Below are 26,301 nucleotides of genomic sequence, written 5' to 3'. Positions count from 1 at the left end.
TTGTTTGTTTGTTTGTTTGTTTGTTTGTTTGTTTCATGGACTTGGATATGGATATGGCGCTTTAAAGTGTTAATTGCTTTTATTTGTTTTTTTCTCTATTTTTCATGTTTTGAATATGTTCAAGATAAAGATGAAATAACATGTGAAGTGATCAACTATACTAAAATAACATGTGAAGTGATCAACTATACTAGTAAGTAAGTAATGTGTTAATGATCAAGTAAAAATTTGTGAATAATTTCACCTATAAGTCACTCCTGAGTATAAATCGACCCCCCCCCCCCCTCAAAAAAAAAAAAACTATGGTGGTGTGAATGTGTGTGTGAGTGACAAAAAGAACCGTTTTTGACAGCTTTTTATGTGGTAGCACGAATTTTTCATTGCGACCTGTATTTTGCTGTATCAAATGTCATGAAAAGGGGATCAACACTACATGGAAGCGCAATGCAATAACTGCTGCTTTGAGTTCACGGGGAGCCAGCTTCTGTATTCACTGTACATAGTCTGCTCTCTAGCGGCAAAGACGGAACTACAATGCTATGGATGACACCACGCAATATAGGTTTGAAACTCGGGTTATAGTTTCAATGTCGGAGTTAAAACTAGGCTTGCAATTTCCGAATGCTATACGTGATGGGTGTTGTAAAAGTTAGCTTTAACGATTGAGGTGCAAAAAAGAATAAGTTACAGCACCTGATATTCCCAGGCGGGTCTCCCATCAAAGTATTAAGCAGGCTCGACCCTGCTTAGCTTCCAAAATTCTCAGGGTAGAATGGCCGTAAGCGATGACTGACGTCTAAATTTTGCATTTTATAGATAAAATCGAAGTTTCTAAGACCGTGTTTCATGGAAACATGGCTATCATGAAAAGTTATTCAGAGAGTGGCTGATGGTGTAGGGGTACAGTTGCTTGTCTTGTGTACTGACTCCGTGAGTTAGATTCCCACATGTGAGTGATGGTGTGATTGTGTGTGTGCATTCAACATTTGTTCTAACTTTTACAATTTTTGTCCGATTCAACCCGTTTCAACTTAGGAATTCCAAAGTGAATATTTAAAACCTGTAGTTTTCGTTTCTTTCCAAATTCCCCAAATCATCCCGCATTTTTTTTTTTAATTCCCATTCATTCTTTATGGGGCATTCAACATTTGCTCTAACTGCTACGTTTTTCAACCGATTCAACCCATTTCAACTTTCAACTGTTCATCATTTGCCTACCTATTCCACAACTTCCCACTTATCAAAAATTCCAGATTTTCAATTTTGAAATTCACGCCAAATTCTAATGCATTGCTATATAAATTGTAAAATTAATTGTAAAACTGTCCACAGTGTATAAATGATAAATTTCTCACTTTGTCTCCTTGTCAGTGGGAAACACGACTAGTCCTTGCTCCCCAATACAGCCAGAAACTTTGATGCAGAACAGTTTCATGCTGCCCTCTGGCCTCTAGTGGGTAATAACAATATTACATGTTCACGTGCGTAAACAGCTAAACAATAAAGTCCATTTCTCAAAACCAAATTTGAGTCATACAACTAGTATGGTTAGTGTGGAATCACTCAGCTCCCCTCCACCGGGCCACCGCACACGCAACAGGCAGCTCTGGAAACCCAAACCCTCATTATAGCCGTCATCCGTAAAAGCTGCACAATGGGGACCTGTTTACCATTGCTCTCACGGTCCCCAGATAGAACACACACATGCACATGCACTTCATGCCCTCGTGGCTGTCTCTCTCTGGGCTGATCAGGTGTCTGAGGCTCTTTCTATTCTCTTTTGTAGTGTGATACAAAGAGCAGGTCTTTACCTCTCGCCTTTTATCTTTTTACATTATCCACTCAGCTTACCTGCATGCATCTCCTACTTAAATCTCCTTGCCCTCATATGAAGGGCAGAGTGTGCTCAGTTCACTTTAAAGACCACCGGGGAGCAGCAGCGGCTGGCTGTCATTTGAATGGAAAATTGAAGATGCCACGAAAAAAAGGGGGCGGGGGGCAACAGTTCGTCTCAGTGCCTCGTTTAGCACCAGTGAAGCTCTGCCTTGCTGCTAAATGATTAATAATTGAGATTACTAGATTGACTCAAATCGCATTTGGAGTATAGCTTTCAAATGATGGCTGCGTGATTAGTAGCAGTAGAAAAAGTAAAACATTCCTTCCTTCCTTCCTTCCTTCCTTCCTTCCTTCCTTCCTTCCTTCCTTCCTTCCTTCCTTCCTTCCTTCCTTCCTTCCTTCCTTCCTTCCTTCCTTCCTTCCTTCCTTCCTTCCTTCCTTCCTTCCTTCCTTCCTTCCTTCCTTCCTTCCTTCCTTCCTTCTTTCCTTCCTTCCTTCCTTCCTTCCTTCCTTCTTTCCTTCCTTCCTTCCTTCCTTCCTTCTTTCCTTCCTTCCTTCCTTCCTTCCTTCCTTCCTTCCTTCCTTCCTTCCTTCCTTCCTTCCTTCCTTCCTTCATTGTATTGCACAATGATGTACGGAACATTGTTCTGGTATGTTAGCAATGAATAAACAATGGACAGTGAAGAGGAATTGAATTGTTAAGCTTTCACAGAGAGAGTCTCCATCTGGTGTCCTGAGGCGCAATTCCATCATGTGGCAAAAAAACTAGACAAAGCGCAGCAACATCTTGCCGTTCTAAACACACACACAACCACCACACTCATTCTTGCACACTTACATTCACATTCCCAATTATTATTTTCCCTTGAAAAAGAACACTGCACAATCTGTGAAGACGCTGTTATGTTTCGGGGCTACTGTGCTGGATCCGGAGCAGATTGTCTTGAATCTGTGCAAGGTCCAATAAAATCCCAAGATTACAAAGGCATTTTGGAGCAAATTGTGTTGCCCAGGGTCACACAGCTATTATTATTATTATTATCATTATTATTATCAGTGATTTGGGGTAAAAGTGCAAACTCGCCTTTTAACGGAAGGATGCCAAAGATTTTATCCTCAAGTGTTGATGATGCACATGTGCAAAGAGGATGTTTGATCACCCACAACGATGGGAAGAAAAAAAAACAAGTGGGTCATGATGGAAAGACTGCAGAGTGTGTTTACAGTCCCAGCACATATCGACTGCTGCGTTTTCACACTCGCTACAGCGCCCAACTGGAATATTTGCACTTTGAAAAATGTGTTAATGAAGTTTCCATCACAGTTTTCTTTCCAAAGACACATGCTATACAGCACATACAAAAAGAAACCAAAGGCCTGTTCCAACATTCCCCACTGATGATTGGAAAGAACATTCTTGACCTCTTACCATGGAAAAGCCCCTTGTGCGCACAATCTGCATGTCAAGAGCCTGCACGTGCTGATGATGTGGCTTTCCATTGCTGCAGCGCATTTACAGACACAAAGCAGCCATACTGAGGTAACACTTTACTCAATGACTCCTAATGACTCGAATGAACAAACCACGTTTCTTTGCTAAATGAAATAACAGGAAATGGTAGCAAAGACAAGAACTGTGTCTCAGGAAGCAGTTGCAGTGCACTTTTTACAGTGTATTTCATGTCTGCCAACACACAGACACACACACACGCACACAACCTTTCACTTGTATTTTGTCATGTCATGAGCTGTTTGCAACCTGCAGCTCGCTCCTTTCTCTTGTGCCTTACATAACAAGCAAATACCTTTCTTTCCTCCACGCTTTTTTTCTGGCTCACTCGCATACAGTGAGTGACATCGGCCTCAGCTTTGTCATGCTCTTTCCAGACTTTTTTTGTCATTGCCTTTCTCCACCCTACCTTTCCTGTTCCAATCAGTGCCTGTGATGAATAATTCACCGGGAGTCGCGGCGACCGGAGCGCTATGATTGGCAGTTTTATTCTCTTGTCTGTTTTATTATTAATGCACTTCTAATAGGCCTTCGTTCTACAGTGGACGCCATTTCAGACAAGAGGACAGTGGGCTGTGCGGAGAGCAACCCCCACCATCTCTGATCACACACCTATTTTCTCCCCTACCTTCCGGCCCGCCGTCCTTCACGTCGTTCCATATTTAGTTCTCCTGAAGGTCAGTGGCGTACAGAGAGTCCTGTGGTCTTTTTGTCTGTGCGGCCTAATCGACATGGAAGTCATGAATATTTGGGAGCCTCGATATAGGAAGAGCACTGACATTTTAAATGAACCAGTTAACCTGAAAAGTAATGCATGTTAATATTAGAAGTGGGCAGAAAACCGGTTATTGATTGTTGAAAAATTATACATGCGCACACGCACGCACGCACACACTCACACACACACACACAAACACACAAACACGTGTACACTCTGAGTAGTGGTTTCATTTTTAGCTCCGTCTTCATCATGACACACTGATACAGGGATCCACTATAAAATGGAAAAAAAAAAGAAAATGAAACAATAAAAAAATGCAGATAAGAGAAAAGATGACAAAATGAAATAACTGGAGGAAGGAAAATACCTCTCAAGCAAAGAAAAATGAAGTCTACTTCACACCACCTTGAACTAGCAAATTGCTCGTCAAGAGCAGTTGCACCCTCTTTGTGGCGATTTGTTGCTGCTGAGATTTCAAACATCAAGCCCAGACGTGCTAACCGCTAGCCCACACACTCATGCCTCATAAAAGACCACAAAGGAGCTACAACTTCTGTTAGTCTTCTGCTTGGTTGCACAAGCTAAAAAATGTGTCTGCCGAACATGATGCAACATTTGGCAGCTAACGTGCTAAATATTTTCCTCAGCAGCTGTTCGAGACGTGTTATTTCTGCCACTGTGACGGAGAAGCACCCGACTTTAAAATAAATATTTTCCCTCCGAAAATGTGAAAAATAAATGAAGAGAATAATAACTTAAAATAAAATAATATTTCCCAGATGTATTTCCACCCTAAAGTCACCACACACTGGCTGTCACTTTAGCTGTTATAAATAAGGTCAGGCATAGGTGGGACGCTGGGAATTGCATTTATTTCTGCTCCAAGGTTCAGAAATAAGTTCACCAAGAACAATATTGCTCACTTAGCCTGTCCCACAGATTGCTTTCCCCCCCGCCATAGAGTATTTCAAATGCAGCTCTTCCCCGAAGACACACTATCACATGCGCATAAAATACACGTACACAAAAAAATAGGCAAGGTGAAGGGCATACTGTAGCTTCAATATCTTCTGTATCTACATTTGCAGTCAAGGTGAGCCCACACTGAATTGCATTCCGAGTTATCAGTCAAAGTTTGGAGCTACAGAGGGAGGTCCGCGGCTAGCGTGTGAGACTTGATATATTTATGTGCTTCAATTTCTTTGGTGGTTATCATTAATTTTATTCTGAAGCCATGGTGGCACTATTTGATAGAAATATTGTGATATACTTGAAACAATCAGGTGATGAATTCTTCAGCACCAATGAAGATGGCAGATTGTCAGAATGGAATTTTATGTAACTGCAATGCCTTATGTTACAGGCTACATTCAAGTATTGGTACTTGATATGGCTAAAAGAAAAAATAGTATCCCTGACAATAACGTTGCATGTACATGTTTCCCCTTCTGCTCTTCTGTCCTCCTTTCTCTAAGAATAGAATGAGCATGGGGTCCCAGCAGTGGGCAGCAGAGGTGAGTGAAAAGCGCAGATGTACTCACTTTGTAGTCTCAGACGGGAGGGGAGGGGGGAGGACTTGGACACTGCACTTGATTTTTTAAAGAAAAAAAATAATAATAACAATGATTCCAATCCGGCGGCTCGGTGGTGCACTGGTTAGCACGTCGGCCTCACAGTTAGGAGGGTGCTGGATCAATTCCACCTCCGACCCTCCCAGTTTGGAGTTTGCATGTTCTCCCCTTGCCCATGTGCGTTTTCTCCGGGCACTCCAGTTTCCTTTCACATCCCAAAAACATGCTTGGTAGGCTGATTGAGCACTCCAGATTGCCCCTAGGTGTGAGTGCGAGTGCGGATGGTTGTTCTTCTAACTTCATTAACAAAATACAAAGAAGAAGCAAAGTGCTCTTCCACTATAGTTGGTGCTTTCCTTCTTCCTTTTTTATTTTTTGGGATTTAAATTTACATCCATGTCAGGCTCTGGCAAGCACGAATCCATAAAAGTACAACATTTTAATTTGTTTAATGCACGAGCATTGGTTGAAGCATATTCTTGAAGCTTGGGAAACAATAATTTCAATTTAGGTCAAACTAAAAATATAAGCTAATTCTATGTTTTGATTTCCAATTTTTCTATCTAACTCTGTGCCTCACCAGTCTTGAACCACACTGGTGTCAAAATAATGCCAGAATTTCAAACTCATAATCTTCAAGTTCTTATATAGTTTGCAAAGTTTTGTAATAGAAGTGTCCTGCTCTCTAATTACTCAAGCTATCAACCCAATTAAAAAGAGAGATAAATCATCAGTGTACTTGGGTGAGGGTGCGTGTCTTTTTACGGGAAGCTGTGAGAAAATTGGGTTAGAACTCTTATCACATTACCCTCCTTTACAACAGGGACCCAAAAGCTAATTAACAAGGAGAGCATCACGAACCTAAATTGTTCCAAGGAATTAAAAAAAAGAAAGCAGCTATGAAAAATACAGTACAGTTGAAGCTTGAATGTTTTTTTTTTCTTTCTAAAAATGAAATAGTGCGTGTCATTCATGCACCAGTTTCCCGACATCCGAGGACACAATGTTAAGAGCGCCTTCTGCGTCTTGTAGTAGGTGACAAAGGTTTGCCAGCACGATCATGTGGTTGGATTGGATTTTCATGTATGAAGGTTCTGGATCTGAAAGTGAGCACAGGTGTTTCGTTTAGTCTTGCCACCTGTCTGCTGTTTGTGTCCTGTCTCAAACCTTGGACGGCGCAACGAGGGAGGTTACATTCATTGTTATTGTTTGATCTTAACCTGTTAGCAACTGGTTTGAAGGCATAATTTTTGCTAACAGGTGGTGCCCACGCATGACTCCAATTTCTATACTGAAAATAATTACAGTGCATCTGAAACAAATGATTATAACAATATATTCAAGAGAAAAAGTATGTTATTTCGCCTCATTCAAATCATGCACAAACTGTCTATCACATCTTAATATCTGAACATTTAAATATGTAAACTAAAGTACTCATTTGTAAATAAATGGCTTCTGGTTTTTGAAATGTAAAAATACACCGTCTTATATTCGGGCCAATGCGGTATTTGAACACTGTAACATGGCAAGGTGTGAATGGGAGCGTTAATAGTTTTCTGTCTATGTGCCAACAGTGCGTTGGACTGCTGTCGTCTATGAGGCAACCCGCCATTCGAATTGCCACTCACCACTGTTATTGACGCATTTACCTTGGTTAAAAGTTGACGCTATCCTTTCATTTATTTACTGTGAAACTTGAAAGTTTCGGGTTATCACCAACTTGTACTTTGAAAGAGGGTATCTGTTTGTGTTCTTTGTGTCTGCATTTAGAGTTGCCTCCAAGCAGATCTGAGTCCTTTAAGTGAAAAGCAGTTTTCGATTCGCAATGAATGGCTGTGTTCACGCACTCAATGGTGCAAACAAAAGGTGGCCAACATTTTTTCACAATTAAACGGATAGACTTGAATGGCTATTTTATATCTTGTTGTGAAAAGCTCACGTCTTTTTTTTTATAATTATTTTTCCATTTTGCCTTTAAAGTGTTAACTGAAATTTTGATGTGAGATCCAAGAAGAAGACAAGAGAACCTGAGATTTTTTTTTTTTTTTACTCCTGGATCATTTATCCATTTTCTCGACTTATCCTCATAAGCGGGTGAACTGGAGCCTTTCCCATCCGATTTCGAGGATGAGGCTGGGTATGCTTGGCTAATCGCCCGCCAATCGCAAAGCACCCAGACCAGCAACTATTCACACTCACAAGACAGTTTAGACTGTTGAATTAACCAAAGAAGCACTTTCAGGTGGAGCATTCAAACTCCATCACAGAAATTTGAACCCGAGCCTCAGAAAAGTGAAGCAGCTGAGCTAGCCACTTTGCTACCTCTTTACAATTTAAATCATAATGTATTTTTACTTCTTGCATTAGTCTTGTGTCTGATATGTGTGATTAATTACTGTTCCTTCTCCATTTTGTTCTCATGTGCTCCGACACCACAAACAAAACAAACTGGGTCAGTCATTGCGTCTAATGGATAATTAAGAGGATTTATAATTCATCAAAGTCTTCGAGTCTCCGAATGGCCACATTATCAGCCACACTGTCTTGTCCTGATGGCTCCTTCATATGGAGATTTTTTTTTTTCAGCTGTCACTCGGTGTATGAATGGAATCGGCAGGTTGAAATAGGGTCATGCCTCTCTGTCTTGTCCTGCTTCATCTGAAATATTCTGGCAGGATGTCATTTATTATGCACACATATAACTGCCTCATGTTCATATTCATTACCTTCAAAGTAATGCTGAAGCTCTTGATAAGTATGGACGTCGTCAGTACTTGCATGGACGCTCTTTGTTTACGTCCAGCCCAAACAATAATAGTAGTGTCACAGCCTGGCCGACTTCCTCCTCACCATCCCCCGTTGCCAGGGTTACAGCAGGATGTGATGCAGCTCCTGTCCAGTCGGGCTTTTGTTCCACATATGTCTCAGTCCTTTCTGATTTTCTTCCGCCACATCTTTGTCTCTTCTGTCATGTGCAGCTGGATGATGCATGAGATGGCCTGGCGAATAGTTGAGCGGTTGATTCATTATTAGTCCAGGTGGTTTTTTTGTTTGTTTTTTTGTTTTTTATCATTATGACATCATGAGGAGAATGCTGGGTGGTGAAAGCATGTCACGGCAAAGAAGTTGTAATTATAATCTGGATCTAATTATGACATTCAGCGTTTTGGGTAATATCAAATGAAATATATAAATCTATATATAAATATATATATTCAGACACCCACTCATAAGTGTGGACCACAACACCGAGATGCCTTGTTATCCACCTTATTAACATCCTGTAAATTAACTGGAACCTCATCCTTTTCCAGGAATTGTCTGAGTGAACTCAGGAGGGATCCAAAGCAAGGCATTTTCCCAAGTGCAACCAGATGTCCATGACCTCAGCCAGCTGGAGTTATCCTTCCTACATAATGAGCCCCCCAACCCCCCACCCCCGCCCCATATGTTTCCAAGCCTGTTTTTTTGTCATCCAAGTTGAACGAGCAAGGGTACGGCACAGCTTTGTAGGCCGGCTTAGGAGTTCAAGTTGTTCTATATTTATCGTGGAAAGTAGAAGCCACATTTTGAGGGCCTTTAGCTGTCTCTGAGCTCCGTCCCAGTGGAGCAACTGGCCCTTTAATGCAAGACTTATTCAGTGTGGCCTCAATCGGCAAATGGTCTCTTTCACTGTCCCAGTCTCACTTATCAGCGGAACAAGCATTTTGAGGTGACACTTGAAATGCCCTCATTTGAAATTCATAAACACGCTATTAAATGGAACATATAAATCATTTCAGGGAAATGTTGATTGGCGCACGGAGTTACTCAGTTAAATTACAATTCTGCTCACTGCCGCAATTGGGTTGGCAATCTAATACAATCCAACGCAAGAGCTGCTTAAGAAAGCAGCTGTCAAAAAAAATATTTTCTTCATGAAGTTGTTGCCAGACGTCATACGATGCTCATCTGGTAAAAGCAGACCAAGGTCAAGGTCGTTTTGCTTCCTTTCTCCATTAGAAAGTTATTTTCACTTGTTGCTCTCTGTGTGTATGAACACAAAATGTGATGATGAAATTTTGAAGAGAGCTACGGATTCGGCATGCTTCAATGTTTTTATTCTCAGCTCAATCTACAACCACCCACTAGACTACACCCACACACACGCAGGGGTGCACACAGAAGGGGTCAACATAGTTACACTTATACTTTCTGTTATGCCCGTGTCCCACGTGAGGAAAAGCCATACAGAAAATGGATGGATGAACTTTCTATTCTTGTTTTCTTCACGTGAGGATTAGCATTTATTGCGTTTTCTTTGTGATCTCACCGGGGATGATCATCCCGTGCACAGTACACACAGCGAGCAAATACTTTTCAAAGTAGCCTGAGTAAAAACTGAGTTGAAGAAAAAAAAAAGTATTTGTATAGCACTTTTGCATTTTCTCTTTTCCCCTTTTCATTTCAGAACCCTGGACAGCAACTGTTCTGACCATTTCTGCAACCAGACTGGAAAAATCTAAATAATGTGTCATTTGGATCAATACATACGTACGTTCTGAGAAAGGGATTCTTTTTTAAACGTTTTACCAGACTATACCTGCTCGTTGGCTGTCGAAGTGAATGGGCCTGTTTTATTTAAATTTGCTTTCCATTCAGCATTTAGCTTTTCACGTCCAAGGCAATTACGTCTTAAATCATCATCTAATAACTGGGAACGATTGGTATATTTGTGGGCACCACCGCCTCGGGTTCTATCTATGAGCAACGACCTTGTTTGAAAAGCAGATTGATGCATGCGTGCGTGCATGCGGGCGTGCGTTGGGGCGTCCGTGCGTAACAAAGACGAGAGCGCGACGGCACGCCCAAAAAAACGGAGCTTGTTGAATGACGGCTGACTGTTGCTTTCGGCGTGCGTCCTTGCGCGCCGCTATTGGCCGAAGAGGAGGGAAATGCACCCATGCGCTTCGTGCTGTGGGCGGGTAGAAAGCTTGTTTATAACCTCCACGTCTCCGGCGATGGGCGGGAACAGCAGCCACGGAGTGGAGTGAGAGTGAAGGAGGACGAAGAAGACGCCAGGCAGTGGCAGGCACCAAGCTGTAGCGGCGGCGGTGGCGGCGGGGTCCGCGGAGGGGGCGAGGCGGCCGTCCCTGGATGCGTAGTGAGCCGCGCATGGACGACCACCTGAGCCTCCTGCGATCACCCCCACCGAGCGTGTGCAAAACACGGGACGACAACCTGGTGAACCACGGCTACACCGAGACGGAGCAGGACGTCATGACGGTTGCGGCATGTGACAACATGTTGGAGGAGTCGGCGGCTCTCCCCGGCCACCACTCTCTGGATCGATACGAGCCGGACCACGAGTGCTGCGAGAGGGTGGTCATCAACATATCCGGCTTGCGCTTCGAGACGCAGCTCAAGACGCTCTCGCAGTTCCCGGAGACCCTGCTGGGGGACCCCAAGAAGAGGATGAGGTACTTTGATCCCCTGAGGAACGAGTACTTCTTCGATCGGAACCGACCCAGTTTTGATGCCATTCTGTATTACTACCAGTCAGGAGGGCGCATCAGGAGACCCGTCAATGTCCCCATTGACATCTTCTCCGAGGAAATTCGCTTCTACGAGCTGGGCGAGGAGGCTATGGAGAAGTTCCGGGAGGATGAGGGCTTCATTAAGGAGGAGGAGCGGCCCTTGCCGGAGAATGAGTTCCAGAGACAGGTGTGGCTGCTGTTTGAGTACCCGGAGAGCTCAGGACCGGCGCGGGGCATCGCCATAGTCTCCGTCCTGGTCATCCTCATCTCCATCGTCATCTTCTGCTTGGAGACGTTGCCTGAATTCAGGGACGAGAACCGCGATTCAATCCCTATGGCGCCGGTGATTAACGGCACCCTGCCCTATTTCATCAGCCCCTTCTCAGACCCCTTCTTTGTGGTGGAGACGCTGTGCATCATCTGGTTCTCCTTCGAGCTCCTGGTGCGCTTCTTTGCGTGTCCGAGCAAAGCCACGTTCTCCAAGAACATCATGAATATTATTGACATCGTGGCCATCATCCCGTACTTCATCACTCTGGGGACGGAGCTGGCGGAGCGACAAGGCAATGGACAGCAGGCCATGTCGCTGGCCATCCTGCGCGTCATTCGCCTTGTCCGCGTCTTCCGCATCTTCAAACTCTCGCGTCATTCCAAAGGCTTGCAGATTTTGGGTCAGACCCTCAAGGCCAGCATGCGAGAATTGGGTCTGCTCATCTTCTTCCTCTTCATCGGCGTCATCCTCTTCTCCAGCGCCGTGTACTTCGCGGAGGCCGACGACCCAGACTCGGGATTCAACAGCATCCCGGACGCTTTCTGGTGGGCCGTTGTCACCATGACCACCGTCGGCTACGGGGACATGCATCCCGTCACCATAGGGGGCAAGATCGTGGGCTCTTTGTGCGCCATCGCCGGCGTGCTGACCATCGCGCTCCCTGTGCCAGTCATCGTGTCCAATTTCAACTACTTCTACCACCGGGAGACAGAAGGTGAAGAGCAGGCCCAGTATCTGCACGTGGGCAGCTGTCAGCCTCTGCCCGAGCCCGAGGAACTGAGGAAGACGCGCTCGTCTTCATCGCTCAGCAAGAGCGAGTACATGGTGATAGAGGAACATGGCATCAACAGCGCCTTCAAGCAGCAGCCAAACTTTCCTACCAGCACTCTGAACAACTCGCAGAACTGCATCAACATCAACAAGAAGATCTTCACCGATGTGTAGTCGGTTCTGGTGTCACGCCCGTCAAGAGAGGACGGGCCAAGGGTCGGATGTCGTGGAAGCTGCAAGATCAGTGAGGGGTTAAAAAAAAAGAGAGAGAGAGAGCAAGTCCCGTCGACTCAGAAAATTAGTTTCAGTCCTTACAATTAAAAAACAAACAAATTAAATAAAATCACGTATACGGAGAAAAGGCACTCCATAAAAGCCTGCAATAGAAAGCGAACCCGTTGTAGCCGCTAAGGGAAGCTTTAAAACTGTGAAAGACTACAAATGTATACTCCAATGACTTTCACCTTGTATTAACCAGAGTTGTGATTCGTCAGTCGTAGCCGATGTGCATTATCCAGGATCGTTTCGATGTGTTCAATGTGTCTTTAAACATACGTAGTATTTGAAAACAAAAACCAAGTCGACATATATCTATTAGACTGTGCTATGCCTTTATCATGCGTTAAAGTCTAGTCCAAAGTGCTATGTGTTAAAAATCAACCCCCGTCTAGAGTAGAGGCTTTTAGCCGTGCCGCGTGGGGCCAGTGGACCACCACGCTGTGTCTCATCACCCACTCAAGACACATGTGAGACAAAGAGAGGCAGAGCTCTTCCACGCGCACACGCGCGCTTCTCTTTGGATGCCTCAAATATAGCCTGCTGTGATGCAATCTCCATGGCGACGGCCGTTTCCAGGGCAACCCCAACCACCGTTGCCATGGCGCCCCTGTTTCCACAGAAACCTCCCAGATGGCTTGGAAAGCTATATTGAAGATTAGCATCTGAATAGCACGTCTTCAAGGACAGCTGTTGATGACGTTAGGTGTGTTTGCGCGTAAACACCAACGCGCTCATCGAAATTCGACTGTGATGATCCAAATGGTGCCAACTTTAATTATTGGACCAGTCTCAAACCAAGGAGGTGGATGGATAGGGAGGCGTCCTTCAAGGAATTCTGAATGGACTGTCTGGTTATCCTGGTTGCAATACTGATAGCGCCCAGCAGGAGTTGCTCTTTACCCACCGATGGCACCGGTAAGTACTCGCGCGTTTCCTTTCCATAATTGCACGTTTCCCTTTCACCACTAAAAATGTCTGCAGATTTGCCGCTGCTCTGTGGACCTGCCAATGCAGACATCCTGTTTGTTTGGACTGGTCCCAAAGAGGACGCGTTCAACACTTGGTGTCGTTTGCTGGTGTCTTTTGTTTCTTTGTCAATGGCGCGGTTTCACCTTCAGTTGACTTTGTGTATAAACAACATGCCTACTTTGCTGCTCTCGCCACTGCCCCCTGGCGGCCATCATCGCTAGCCAGCAGAACAGGTGGCTCTCATTCATTTGTGACCTTGTTGTTTACCAAAAGAGAGACGTGACTGAAAAGGGAGAGCTCCCCACACATGCATAAGATAGGGTTTTTTTCTGAATAGAATATAGTTGGCATCCTTAGAGACCGTATCTTGTCAAATGATATCAACTAAAATGTGAAATAGTTCTACAGGTCCATAAATATTGGGACATCAACTGAATTCTCATCTTTTTGCCTCCAAACGCCACCATATTAGATTTAAGATGAAACAAGCTGTGCTTTACCTGCAAACATTCATCTTTAATTTGAGGGGATTTTCTTCCAAATTATTTTGGAATTACCACAGTTGTTTATATTCATGCCTTGCATACTTTTAGGAAATCAAAGGAATGAGACAATTAGCTGGTCAGTTGTTCCATGGACGGATTCCTTTGTATTTATTGCTGACAAAAGCATCAGGACGATTTCTGAAATAGGCAATGAGATCATCTTCTTATATTCGGCCAAATGCTTCACACTGCAGATGGACACTGACACAAAGCATAATGTGGAAACAACCAAAGAGTTTGTGAAGTCACAGAAGTGGAATGATAAGCAATGGCCAAGAAGCCCATCTTTTGTCCGTGTCCCAATATTTACGGCCCTGGCTGTATGCAGTCAGGTCACTTTCACTAAGACAAATGAGAGGGAGTCTCACAGAATGACCCACATTACTGATTATTCTTTTGTGACCTTGCTTTTCAAATCTTCTCGTGAAAACCTCATCAGCAAAATGCCATCCTCACTTCTCAGGTCACATTAAAGCTCCACTGAGGGGAGATTGTACTTGTTTACCCTCTAATCTGATTGGTCAGGCTGTTGAAATGGGAATCAGCTGGATGGCTTGGCGAGAATACAAATCCAGTGGCGCTCACAGGTCTTCTCCCTTGCCTTGCCTTTTCTTTTCTTTCCTTTCTTTTTTGTTTTTTGCAACAGTCATGCACTTCTATGAGTGAACCGGGCATCTGCTTTTCTAAATGACAACTTGGGAAGCGAGCTTCTCCTCTCACCTTCTCTTTTGACACATTTGGGAGACACAATTTGGCGACAGTGTCTGGTTTTTTTGCTCTCTAGTCTGGGAAAACACTGCAAAATACTTGGCTCAGTTGTTCCAGACCAACATTTCTTTCTTTGCTCCAGCTGTTAACAACTATTATTATTATTATTATATTTCATTCATTTCTTTACAGAAAACGATCAGTGTCTTACAAGCACTCATTTTACATTCACAAAGGCAAAAATTTGTATGAGCATATATTTATGTGCATCAAAATTGTAAAGTCGGGGTTTGGGTTTGTTCATGTTCAGAAAGAAGAATATGGAATTTCTTACTACCACCACATGACTATTAACAATATTGCCTTCTATGTCAGTTTCTCAGGTGGAAGCTGTCCAGGCCGCCTGGAAGACTTGATGCTCCCTCGTGGACTGTCTCTCGTGCAGGTAAATTCCAAAAGCAACCTATGAACATAAAGATAGTGATTGAATGATATTTTGCTGGCCTTTTTAAAAATCATCTTTTTCTCTCTGCCAGGGATCTAAGACAGTATTTCTGCGGACCAAATGGAGTAAACTTGATTGACAAAGAATTCCCCCTGGAGGAGAATTTCCGTCTCTGCCTTCTCGCTGGCGTCCTCTTACTCGGTGCCTATATAGAAGCTCCACCCTGCCACTTGATCATCTTGCAGACCAAAAGTCAGGAAAATCGCAAGAATTATCCAAAAAACAAACAAAAAAAACATCAGTACAATTGATGACATTTTTTTTCCTATTGAACGCTCCAACAAAATAAGAGGCCAAACTTTTTGAGTGATAAGAAACTGTGATACAAATGAAAGACTGTTAACCACATGCCTTTGTTAGCTCGGTGTGCTCTGTATTGCTAACATTTAAACTACATGTATGTTACATATGATGTCTGCTGCTATTCCCCAGGCCTGAATGATTAAAAAAAAAAAAAAAGTGCACGCAGCACAGACATGCAAGCACACAAAGCTCGCATCTGTCCTTGAGTGCTCTGCTGCAGAATGTTGGCAAGGGGAGGCTGCGTATGTCACTATTTGTTCTATGTTACTCTGTGCTGTCTTTAAACATGACCCATTTAACCAGATCATGACTTGCACTGTCTTTATTTCAAACGATTTATGGACCATATTAAAACACTTAAAATGTTACAAATCAAATTGAAGGTCAGAGCTGACATTTTTTTGAATTTGTTACAAAATATTCTATACTGCCAAAAACTATTGTGACAGCCACATGCAATGATACCAAACTGTGGAAAAATATGCATGATGCCAATAAAATGCACAGCTTGCCAAAGGAGTACAGCAGGAAATCACCATAGCAACAAGAGCGAGCTCTTGCTCACGACACAAAAAGAGAAACCACCGAACGTCTCACATTCTGACCTGTTTACACTTTCTGACATGAAGATGGTTGGCTGCGTGTGTGTGGGTGAATGTGTCTGCGCTTGTTTATGTGTTTACTTCCTGGCAGAGAAACAGTGCGTGATCCCGCAAGCAGACACCGACTCCATTTGGACGGGAGTTAAACACGATCCATGGATCGCATTCGTGAGCCAGGATCAGACAGCAGGTGGTTCAGCTTGCGGTAAATTATGAAACCGTAACCGACAGTGTTTAGAGATAGCAAGAGAAATTAGGTCATTGTAAAATAAAATACAAAATATGTATTTTAAGGCGCAATGCAAACAAATCAAATCAACAGCCGTCTATCCATTTTCTCACTTGGATGAGTTGGAGCCTGTCCGAGGCGACATCAGGTGAGAGGCAAGGAAGACTTTGCCAGCCAATCAAATGGCACGATAAGCAGTCATAATCACATTTAGGCCTAAGGAGTCATAGAATCAAATCATACATGCCGTGTGACATTAATATGAGCGGATTTATGTCAGATTAGACTGATTCTTGTTTTCTATATGGACCAATAGAGCTCTGAGAGATGTATTGTTTCCAGGAAAGATGATGCTGTTGCGCATGTTATGATGCATGTTAGCTCAGTACAGCATTGTTACAAAAAAAAGCGCTGTCATTTAGAATACAAACAATCACGCTTGATTAATGCGGTTGTCAGACCACAGCGAGGGTGCATTAACTGTTGATTTGATTGTAGTGACCAGACGGAGAGCACTTAAGTACCGCCTACAGCCTGAGGAGCAAACATTTGCCGTGGGAATGATTTCTTCACTTCATACTTAATTCAGAGTCAAATTAAGTCCAGTGACTATTTTGTAAATAGTGCAAAGATTGGCTTGCTAACATGTGACCCTTCTTGGCCTTTTCTGGCACTATCTGAAGTATGCACTGGGGGAGGTAGTGGGGGAGGTGGGGGCAGTGGCCCTCCTTGAAATATGCTTGGACAGTCCCAGGTGCCAGGCTAGATTTTTGGAAAAGGTTTACTTTTGCGGACCCACCAAAATTATATTTCAGTAACTGATAGGTGAATGAGCTTTGCAAAGATTGCACCATCTGGCGTGTAACACATCAGCCAATTCAACAAATACGATATAAAATACACAAACAACTTTTAATCCTACCCGTAGAATCCTTTTAAACGGGGTTTCTGTCTCTAAGTTTCTTTTACGACCTCCACAGCAGTTGACGCATCGATTGCTCCGTCTGAGTCCAGGACTAACAACTGCCAGTGAAAGCGCATCCAGAATCAATAGAGTGCCTTGCCTGTGATGGTAAGGACATATCTCACCATGAGAGTAATGATGGCTATTCTCAACAGTTAAGCAGACTAGACTTGTACTTCCAAGGACGGTGTCTAAATATATGGAGCTGAGGTCTTAATGATAAACATATTAAGCATTGTTTTGAAATAAAATGAAAAAGCAACATTAGAGTAAACGAATTCCAAGGTAATAATAATAATCCATAATTGGACAGTGTGTGCATGTCTTGTTATGAATGATCACCTGCTGCAGCGGCAGTAGAGGTCATCCAGAACTCCTCCCCTGTAGTGTGCTGTCATAAGTTGGATCAGCGCCCTCTTCTCACCTTTTCCATGTCTCACTCCTCCTCCTCCTCCTCCTCCTCCTCCTCCTCCTCCTCCTCCTCCTCCTCCTCCTCCTCCTCCTCCTCCTCCTCCTCCTCCTCCTCCTCCTCCTCCTCCTCTAAATGTCCTCCTCTGTTAATGAAGGAGGAGAGGAACTGCACAACCATCATTAAGATTATTTATTATTCATGCTATACTCTTAGCACGTGTAACGCCCTCATATGCCCGCAAACATTAACATTAAATAAATGTGCAACATTAAGGACATAAAATAGTATTTAGATAAGCTGTCAAAAGACCAAATTGGACGGCTGCCAAAAATAAGAGTGAGCCATGATCATTAATTTTCTACTGCTTCTCCTTGTCAGGGTACAAACAGGAGTGGCCAAATAACCATTCAGAATTTAGACTCAAATGAGGCTAAAATGTATTTATGGATAGGAAATTGGAGGAAAGGACATTCAAAGTCCACACAAAAGAATTTCACCTCGGCCCTCATGCATAGTGGGCCATCAATCATCTCAATGACCCTTATGAAAAGACAGTGAATTGGACATTGGCATGCAGGCTCCATTGACCCTCCATTTAAAGATGAGCTTTTTCTTCATTGACATTCAAGGCTGGTGCTGGTTTAAGAGTTTCTGCCCATCAATCAGTCCTCATATGTGAAGTGTCACCTTCTCTCCACATACACCTTCAGTCTTAGTGTAAAACTGATTGCTAGTGATCAATGAGCTAATGTTACATCTTTGGAGGTCCTATATGTCATCATCCTGATCAGGACAATGACACGTTGATTGGAGCAGGGTTGCCTGTGCTTGGATTGTGCAGAAAAGCAGAGCAAGGAAGAAGGCTGGAACATGATGTAGCCCTCCTCGAGGGAAACTATAATTGCTATGTGGCCCACAACAACAATGAGCTTGAGTTTTGGGAAAACTAACTACATATTCTATGTTCCTTTTTTTGTATTAAGTTAAGTTTAGTATTAAGTCCACAAATAATTGTATTTAAATTGGTTGATACATTATCAGGGGTGTCAAACTTATTTTTGTCGCAGGCCGTATCATAGTTATAGTTTCCTTAAGAGGGCCATTATGACTGTCAACCCAAATAAATTTCGAGGGGCTCTCGAGGACCAGACTTGGGCTCCGCTGATACACAGTACACAACAAACAAATACGTAGTTTTGAAATCAGAGATTAGTAAAAACTGTTCAATTAAAAATAAAAAATAAAATAAAAGAATGGCAATAAAACGTGCTAGTGTTAGAGAAGACAATTTGTCATTTTTAGTATTGACACATCAATGCAAAATGTGGCCAAATATAATTACACTGCGTGCCAAATGTGTCCCACTGGCCCGAGTTTTGACATAGCTGCATAATATTTGTTCTTAATTTATCATTTGGATTTTGTAATTTTGCCTTAAACGTGACTCAATGCCACCATGTACATTTTGAGTAAAATAACCAGAGGTTATACTCTCATGTTACTCTAAACCAGTGCTTCTCAATTATTTTCTGTTACGCCCCCCCCTAGCAAGAAGAAAACTATTCGCGCCCCCCCTTCCCCACCGTGACTATCCTAACTTGTCTTGTAAGTCGTAAAATGTTGCACTGTCGCAAACGTCACAGAAGTAACAATGAGAGCGCCACTGCCCCCTGCTGTGAAGATTCGCAATTACACTTTATTCTAGTACTGCCAAAAAAAAAAGCCTGTTCCCCAGGTTCACACGCGCCCCCCCCAGGAATAGCACCGCGCCCCCCAAGGGGGGCGCGCCCCACTATTTGAGAAGCACTGCTCTAAACAATGCAATTTGCTGAGTTGCTGACAATGTTCTGTTTATTTACAGACCTCCTCACTGTATCACAGTCCACTAATTACTGGCCAGACCTGTTAGGCACATGCAGGAATACACACAAGTCTCTAATGCAATCATGAAGTACAATTGCTGGAATTCAAGTGCACATGCAGCAATTACATCTTTCAACCCCTGCTTGGAAATGCGGCAACTGGAAATCTCAATACGCAAGCCAAAGTGCTATTTAATGAGAACGTTTATCCAAACACTAAGATTTAATTGGCTCATTAATCTGACAGCCAATTTAATCCAGCCAATACTACCTTTTTTCATATTTGTGAAAATCAGAGAGAGAGAGAGAGAGAGAGAGAGAGAGAGAGAGAGGGAGGGAGGGAGAGAGAGAGAGAGAGAGAGACCTTGAGAAAGGGCTGCTGCAATTCCCCCATTCCAATATGTCGCTATAAAATGTTAGTTGCAATAATGTAAGAGCCCATTTAATGAAATCGTTGAAACAGTACTCCAAAAAAAGTAATTTTCCAGCCTGCACATTGTACTTAGAAATGGCGTAGATGAAAACATAAAATGGTTAATGTTGCATCAGTTTTTGTGCATACAGTACAGAATAAAATCAACAATTTGTTTCCCCTCTGGATTTAGCGACGCTTCCCCTTTAACTTGAACCACTTGAGTGTCGGGAAAGCGGGTTGGGTGAGTGGGTGGGGGCGCAGCAGTGTGGGGCGAGGCGCACCATGCAGAAGCTCTTAGTATGCGCCGCGATGCCCAACTGCAGCCCACGCAATTCCATGGTGGTGGATGTAAATGACAGATGAGAGACGCGGGTCGAGCAGGCAACTCCACAAGACCGCGACTAGATGGCACAATCGCTGGACATGCGAGTCAAATAAGGAAAAAAAAGAAAAGAGATGACCACTCACCGCCGTCACATTAAGAGGAGCCAAACTGGATACAATCTCGTTCATCTGCGCATCAAGCGAATCACGGTGAATTCCTGCATGCGTTTAAGCTGAAACGATAACAAATAAAGCTTAGATCTGCTTTGATTAGTGCATGGACATGGCTGGATCAACAGAAAAGGGTTGCAAACGGCTTAAGCATGTTGGGCACCTGTCACTTCCAACTCATTCTCCCTCCTTCCGTGTGCCAATAATCATCAACAATCACATTTGGCATTTAATGTGGAAGTGACCCAGTGCATGAACTTGGGTAGTAAACATTTTAACCTCAGTGATGTGGAACCATATGTGTTGTCATACGGACATCCACGAACAGAAACTTTCAGCGGAGGATACAGTTTATGGATTTGCTCTCGATTGCAATCACAGGTATACATAATGACATCAGCATGGGGAGGGGGGGGGGCACAGCTTCCCGAGCTGAAGTCTCCCGGTATGATGCTTGAAGAGTAGTTCTGCCGCTGAATCTTTCGCCACGCTGAATAATAAACTCTCTGAAGTGACATGCCTGAATTTGAATGTCACCATCAGCACTCCAACCTGTAGGCTGCATCTCGTAATGTATCCGTGACGGGAAGGCGGTAATTCCTGCGTCCTCATCCCCCTCACTGCCTTGCTGCAGAGTGCAAGATTTGGGTGATGTGTGGCTGGAAGAAAAGGGAAGCTGCTGGCTGGACGGCGAGGGGTGACTTTGGACACTTCTGCTGGTCCTGTTGGGTTTCGCCACCGTCGATTGTAAGCCAGTCTTACAAAGGCACAGGTATTGGGCTTTTTTATCGCACACAAAATGCAGATAAAATTAAAACTGATACACATGAGCAGAGAGAGGAAAATAATCTGAGAGATTGTATGGAGCACTCAGCAAATAATCGGATCTATTGGTTGTAATTGCAGCCTGTGAAATCTGATACGATATTACTGGCTGGCATATTGATCCAACTGCACGCTCATGCAAGAGAGAACTCATAACCCAATACTCAGAGACAAAGTGGAGCCGATGTGCTCAAATGGTCAGGCCCCACCTTGCTTGTGTCTTTCAAATGCCCCCGCAGGCTTGCTTGCCTGCAGGAATGTTTGACAAATGCGGTCAATATTAGACAGTAACCAAAATCAATCAAACCAAAATGACCGTTGTTTCCTTTTTCCTACCTTCTAGATCTTTATAGGCGTATCTCCTGCGGCCAAACGTGGCCCCGCCCCATTTAAAAGCTGCAGGTTCCATCGCCGTCCAGCATGACGGTTGCGACCAGCGACCCGGCAGACGAAGCGGCCGCGCATCCCGGTCAGCCGCACGACCATTACGACCCGGATCCAGATCATGAGTGCTGCGAGAGGGTCGTTATCAACATCTCGGGCTTACGCTTTGAGACGCAGCTCAAGACCCTGTCTCAGTTTCCAGAGACGCTTCTCGGTGATCCTAAGAAACGGATGAGGTACTTTGATCCACTTCGGAACGAGTACTTTTTTGACCGCAATCGTCCAAGCTTTGATGCCATTCTTTACTATTACCAATCTGGAGGGAGGCTGCGCCGGCCCGTTAACGTCACTCTCGATATTTTTTCCGAAGAGATTCGCTTCTATGAACTGGGTGAGGAAGCTATGGAAATCTTCAGGGAGGATGAAGGTTTCATAAAGGAAGAGGAGCGACCATTGCCAGAGAATGAGTTTCAGCGACAGGTGTGGCTGCTCTTTGAGTACCCCGAGAGCTCAGGTCCAGCTCGGATCATCGCCATCATCTCCGTCATGGTGATTCTCATCTCTATCGTTAGCTTCTGTCTAGAAACACTGCCAGTTTTCCGAAATGAAGACGAGGAGTACAATTATCTCTTCCAACCCAATTCCAACATCACCACCACCTACGAGACCTCGCCGTATTTTACTGATCCTTTCTTCATTGTGGAGACCCTGTGTATCATCTGGTTCTCGTTTGAGTTCCTTGTTAGATTCTTTGCTTGTCCCAGCAAAGCTGGATTTTTTGGCAACATCATGAACATCATCGACATCGTGGCAATTATTCCTTACTTCATTACCCTTGGCACAGAGCTGGCGGAGAGGCCGGAGGATCGAGAAGCGGGACAGCAGGCTATGTCCTTGGCTATCCTCCGTGTTATTCGTTTGGTCAGAGTCTTTCGCATTTTCAAACTCTCCCGCCACTCCAAGGGGCTGCAGATTTTGGGGCAGACTCTGAAGGCCAGTATGCGCGAGCTGGGACTCCTCATCTTCTTCCTCTTCATTGGCGTCATCCTTTTCTCCAGCGCTGTTTACTTTGCTGAAGCAGATGAGCCCAAATCCCAGTTCAGCAGCATCCCAGAGGCCTTTTGGTGGGCAGTGGTATCCATGACGACCGTGGGCTACGGAGACATGGTCCCAACAACCATCGGAGGAAAGATCGTGGGCTCTCTTTGCGCTATCGCCGGCGTTTTGACCATCGCGCTACCAGTGCCGGTCATTGTGTCAAACTTCAACTACTTCTACCACAGAGAGACGGAGGGCGAAGAACAGGCTCAGTATCTAAATATCCAGAGTGTGCCTAAAGCCAGCTCAGTTGATGACCTGAAGAAGACCGGTCGGAGTGGCAGCGGGTCAACGCTCAGTAAGTCTGACTATGTGGAGATTCAGGAAGCTGTCAACCACAGCGCTGAGGACTTCAGACCCGAAGGCATGAAAACGGGCAACTGCACTCTCGCCAACACCAACTATGTCAACATCACCAAGATGCGCACGGATGTATAATGTCAGTTATAGGTGTTGATTCGCCTGATGTGGAGTCTGCAGAGACTGGGAATGGGAGAAAAAGTATGGCCATAGATGACCAGTATTTGGAAGGCCAGAGCAGATGATTCGGCGCAAAGGTCAACAGGAGAAGACCTCACAATCGCCCGTATCGAAGGGACCTGGACCACATCGTCCTTCTGGGATATCATCGGCTTCTGCATGGTGATAGTCTTACTTTCCTGACAGTAGTTATCCAGCTGGCAAAAGTAGCCAAATAGTAGCCTAAGAAGTAATAATCATTAGAAACCATCGAATGAGACGAAGACGACAACGCTCAATCAGATCATCGTAATGTTCATTTCAATGTAAATTAGGGATTACTTGAGTACAAACTGGTTGTTCCGACTGGCCTAAGCACAGCAACCCTGTCATGGGAACAACCGGGAAAGATCCTCATACCTGATTACTTGACGATTAAAATCTGTAGGGCACTAACATTCCCCCTTGGTCTTGTCCAGACCACTGGCCTTTGCTGAGCCTAACACAATGGACCACAAGGAAGTGCTGAATCCGCAACAACGCATTACCTTTTCCCCCTTTCCCTCAGTGCTGCATTAGTGGGTATGCAGTCGTGATGCATTACCAAGCCTGGTTTGGTTTTTAGTCAATGCAAACATCTCTTCAAAGAGTGAATGTCTCATACGTGAATCACGTTTCATCAGGTGATATTTTGGCCTGATTCTATGAAATGAACAATACGGGATACAAAAGTATGTAAAGCGCATTCAACATTAGTGCCTATTTGCGTATTTTGTGTTTTGTTTGTTTATCGTTGTACCTTTAAGTGTCTCTTTAACTGCCACACAGACCAATTGCTACAGAAATACTGCGTAGTTTAACACCACTGCCCAACAAAAACAAAGCTGTTCTTAACTTCATAGCATTCCATCTTTGTAGAAATGGACACAATGTGAAATTGCAACAATGTGGTGATATTTTTGCATTTTTTTAGTAATGCTTGCGGCAGCTGAGGTAACAACTTAAATCTATCGCTAGTTAAGACGCTCAGTGTATTAACCCTACAAGCCCAAGGAAGCATGAGTGACGACAAGTGATTAATAATAGAGGAAGAATTAGCAAGCTTTGTAGAAGTAGGCTTTGGCATTCAATACAGTAATAATGAAATTATTTGATTTGCTCGCTGTTATATATTGGAAGAACGCATATGTCCATAAATTGGTCATATACAGTATAAAGCGCTGGAAAAATTTACAAGATGAGATTTGGCTATATATAAATAAATGTTTGAGTAAAACGAAAATTTTCTGAGTGGTTTTAAAAATTTATGATGACCTAACTCCCAAATTCACTCCAAATAATCTGATTATTTGCAGAAAATTTGAAATGGTGAAAATAGAGAAAAACATTCTTTTGATCTCTCAATTTTTCTAGAGCATATATACTGTATACATACTACATAAAGGTTAACAAGAAACCAAAGACAATCATAGCGCCACCTAGATTGGCATCTTGGGTTGTAAAATAGATGCAAGTTCAGCACTTCTAAAGTACACTTCAATGTTTGTACCCGTGCACTTTGAACAATCGTTCCGATGGTGCCCATGAGCTTTTGCAAAACTAACTTACATTTTTCATCAGCGTTGATCAAACTTATGCTATCCTGCTTTTGTAGTGCTGCATGTCTTTGGACGTTATCATTGTAGCATGCATCAATATGAATAATATTAGCAGATGGACTCAAATATACTCCAATGTATTTATGGGCATCGGCGTAATATGGAGAATGTGGAAGACATGAATGTTTTGTTTCACGATTTCAGTGTGGAATACATCTTTGGTTTCGGTCAGTGACATGAGTTTCGAGCCACGTGAAAGCACTCATTTTGCCAATTTAGGAAGACAAAGGTCGACGAGCATTATGGCAGAAAACACAATTGCCGATGTCATTGTTTTTCTTCAGTCAGGTGTGTCGCCATCAAAAAGAGTCTATCAATGAGGGGAAAATATTGCGTAGCTTGCATACGGCGGTGCAAAACGCCCAATGCCGTTCTTTACTCTTCAAATTCATCGCAGCGCACTGTTGACAGACGTGAATGTCATCATTTGGCACAAGTACACATACAGAGCACAATAAAGTAGTGGCGCAACGGTTTGCTAACTGGGGATCAGGTGCGGATTCATCAAAATGAAGTACCAGGAATTAATATGAGGATAAATAAATGAGACTCACTGCCCATATGTTTTTCTGCCCGATGGGCATTTTTATAGCATTATGCTCCTGTGTGTCTCTATGTAAACATTTCCTGTCGAGACTGACACTAAAATTGAGAGGCAATCAAAGATCAACACTCACATACACAATCGTTGCTTTCAATGATATTCAAAATGTCCCAAGCTCCAAATTTACATTGATTTCTTCTATGTAAATAAGGGATTAAAGTGGGTGCTCTCACAACTTTATCCAACATATAGTACATGCGGTTAAAGTGTATTTTGTACATTTAGAATGCTCTGTTATAGGAACCTCTTGAAAAAAAATATTTGGGAGGCATAGCTTCAAGGAGAATATACATATTCATGAGGCACTGCATTGTTTTGCACAATTTGTTATTGTTTGCTTTCCTGTGTGCGTGCGTGCTTGCATGTGTGTGCGTGCGTGCGTGTGTGATGTGCGTGTCTATGTGTGTGTGTGTGTGTCTGTGTGAGCGTGTGTGTGTGTGTGTGTGTGTGTGTGTGTGTGTGTGATGTGCAGACTGTTGATTATCTGCGAATTAGCATTCATCATGCCCTTCACAAGGACTTCCAGTGAATAACTACAAACGCACTATACATATGTCTAGAAAAATATTCAGTCATTCAAAATGAAAATGGACCTTTTAAATGTATTATTGGTCTTGATGATAAAACAATAACAATATCCTCAAGCTATTGTGTCTTTTTTTTCTTCTGACGTTTCACACCCTTTGATGTGACGAAATTGTTAGCGTTATTATGAAATGAATTATTCCAATGGTCAAGATCTAAATATAGTGACTTGTCACCGATTCGATTTATTTTCCTTCAAGA

At 43.4% G+C, this 26,301-nt stretch overlaps 2 protein-coding genes across 3 annotated transcripts; both read left to right on the top strand.

The window, feature by feature from the left end:
* Positions 1-10,512: 10,512 nt before the first annotated feature.
* Positions 10,513-15,810, top strand: LOC133150323 (potassium voltage-gated channel subfamily A member 3). The gene is made up of 3 exons (XM_061272778.1): positions 10,513-13,393; positions 15,076-15,145; positions 15,237-15,810. The coding sequence occupies exon 1, from the start codon at positions 10,778-10,780 to the stop codon at positions 12,371-12,373; it is 1,596 nt and encodes a 531-aa protein (XP_061128762.1). The 5' UTR covers positions 10,513-10,777; the 3' UTR covers positions 12,374-13,393; positions 15,076-15,145; positions 15,237-15,810.
* A 4,478-nt stretch (positions 15,811-20,288) lies between these two features.
* LOC133150409 (potassium voltage-gated channel subfamily A member 2-like) lies at positions 20,289-26,301 on the top strand. Of its 2 annotated transcripts, none has more exons than XM_061272914.1 (3): positions 20,289-20,526; positions 21,122-21,259; positions 21,656-26,301. In XM_061272914.1, the coding sequence occupies exon 3, from the start codon at positions 21,733-21,735 to the stop codon at positions 23,230-23,232; it is 1,500 nt and encodes a 499-aa protein (XP_061128898.1). In that variant the 5' UTR covers positions 20,289-20,526; positions 21,122-21,259; positions 21,656-21,732; the 3' UTR covers positions 23,233-26,301. The 2 variants fall into 2 exon arrangements, with proteins under 2 accessions (XP_061128898.1, XP_061128899.1); XM_061272915.1 differs by having other exon boundaries at positions 21,031-21,259.

Source organism: Syngnathus typhle, linkage group LG2 (genome assembly GCF_033458585.1).
Source record: "Syngnathus typhle isolate RoL2023-S1 ecotype Sweden linkage group LG2, RoL_Styp_1.0, whole genome shotgun sequence".
NCBI classification, from domain to species: Eukaryota; Metazoa; Chordata; class Actinopteri; order Syngnathiformes; family Syngnathidae; genus Syngnathus; species Syngnathus typhle.
This window is presented reverse-complemented; position numbering and strand designations above follow the sequence as displayed.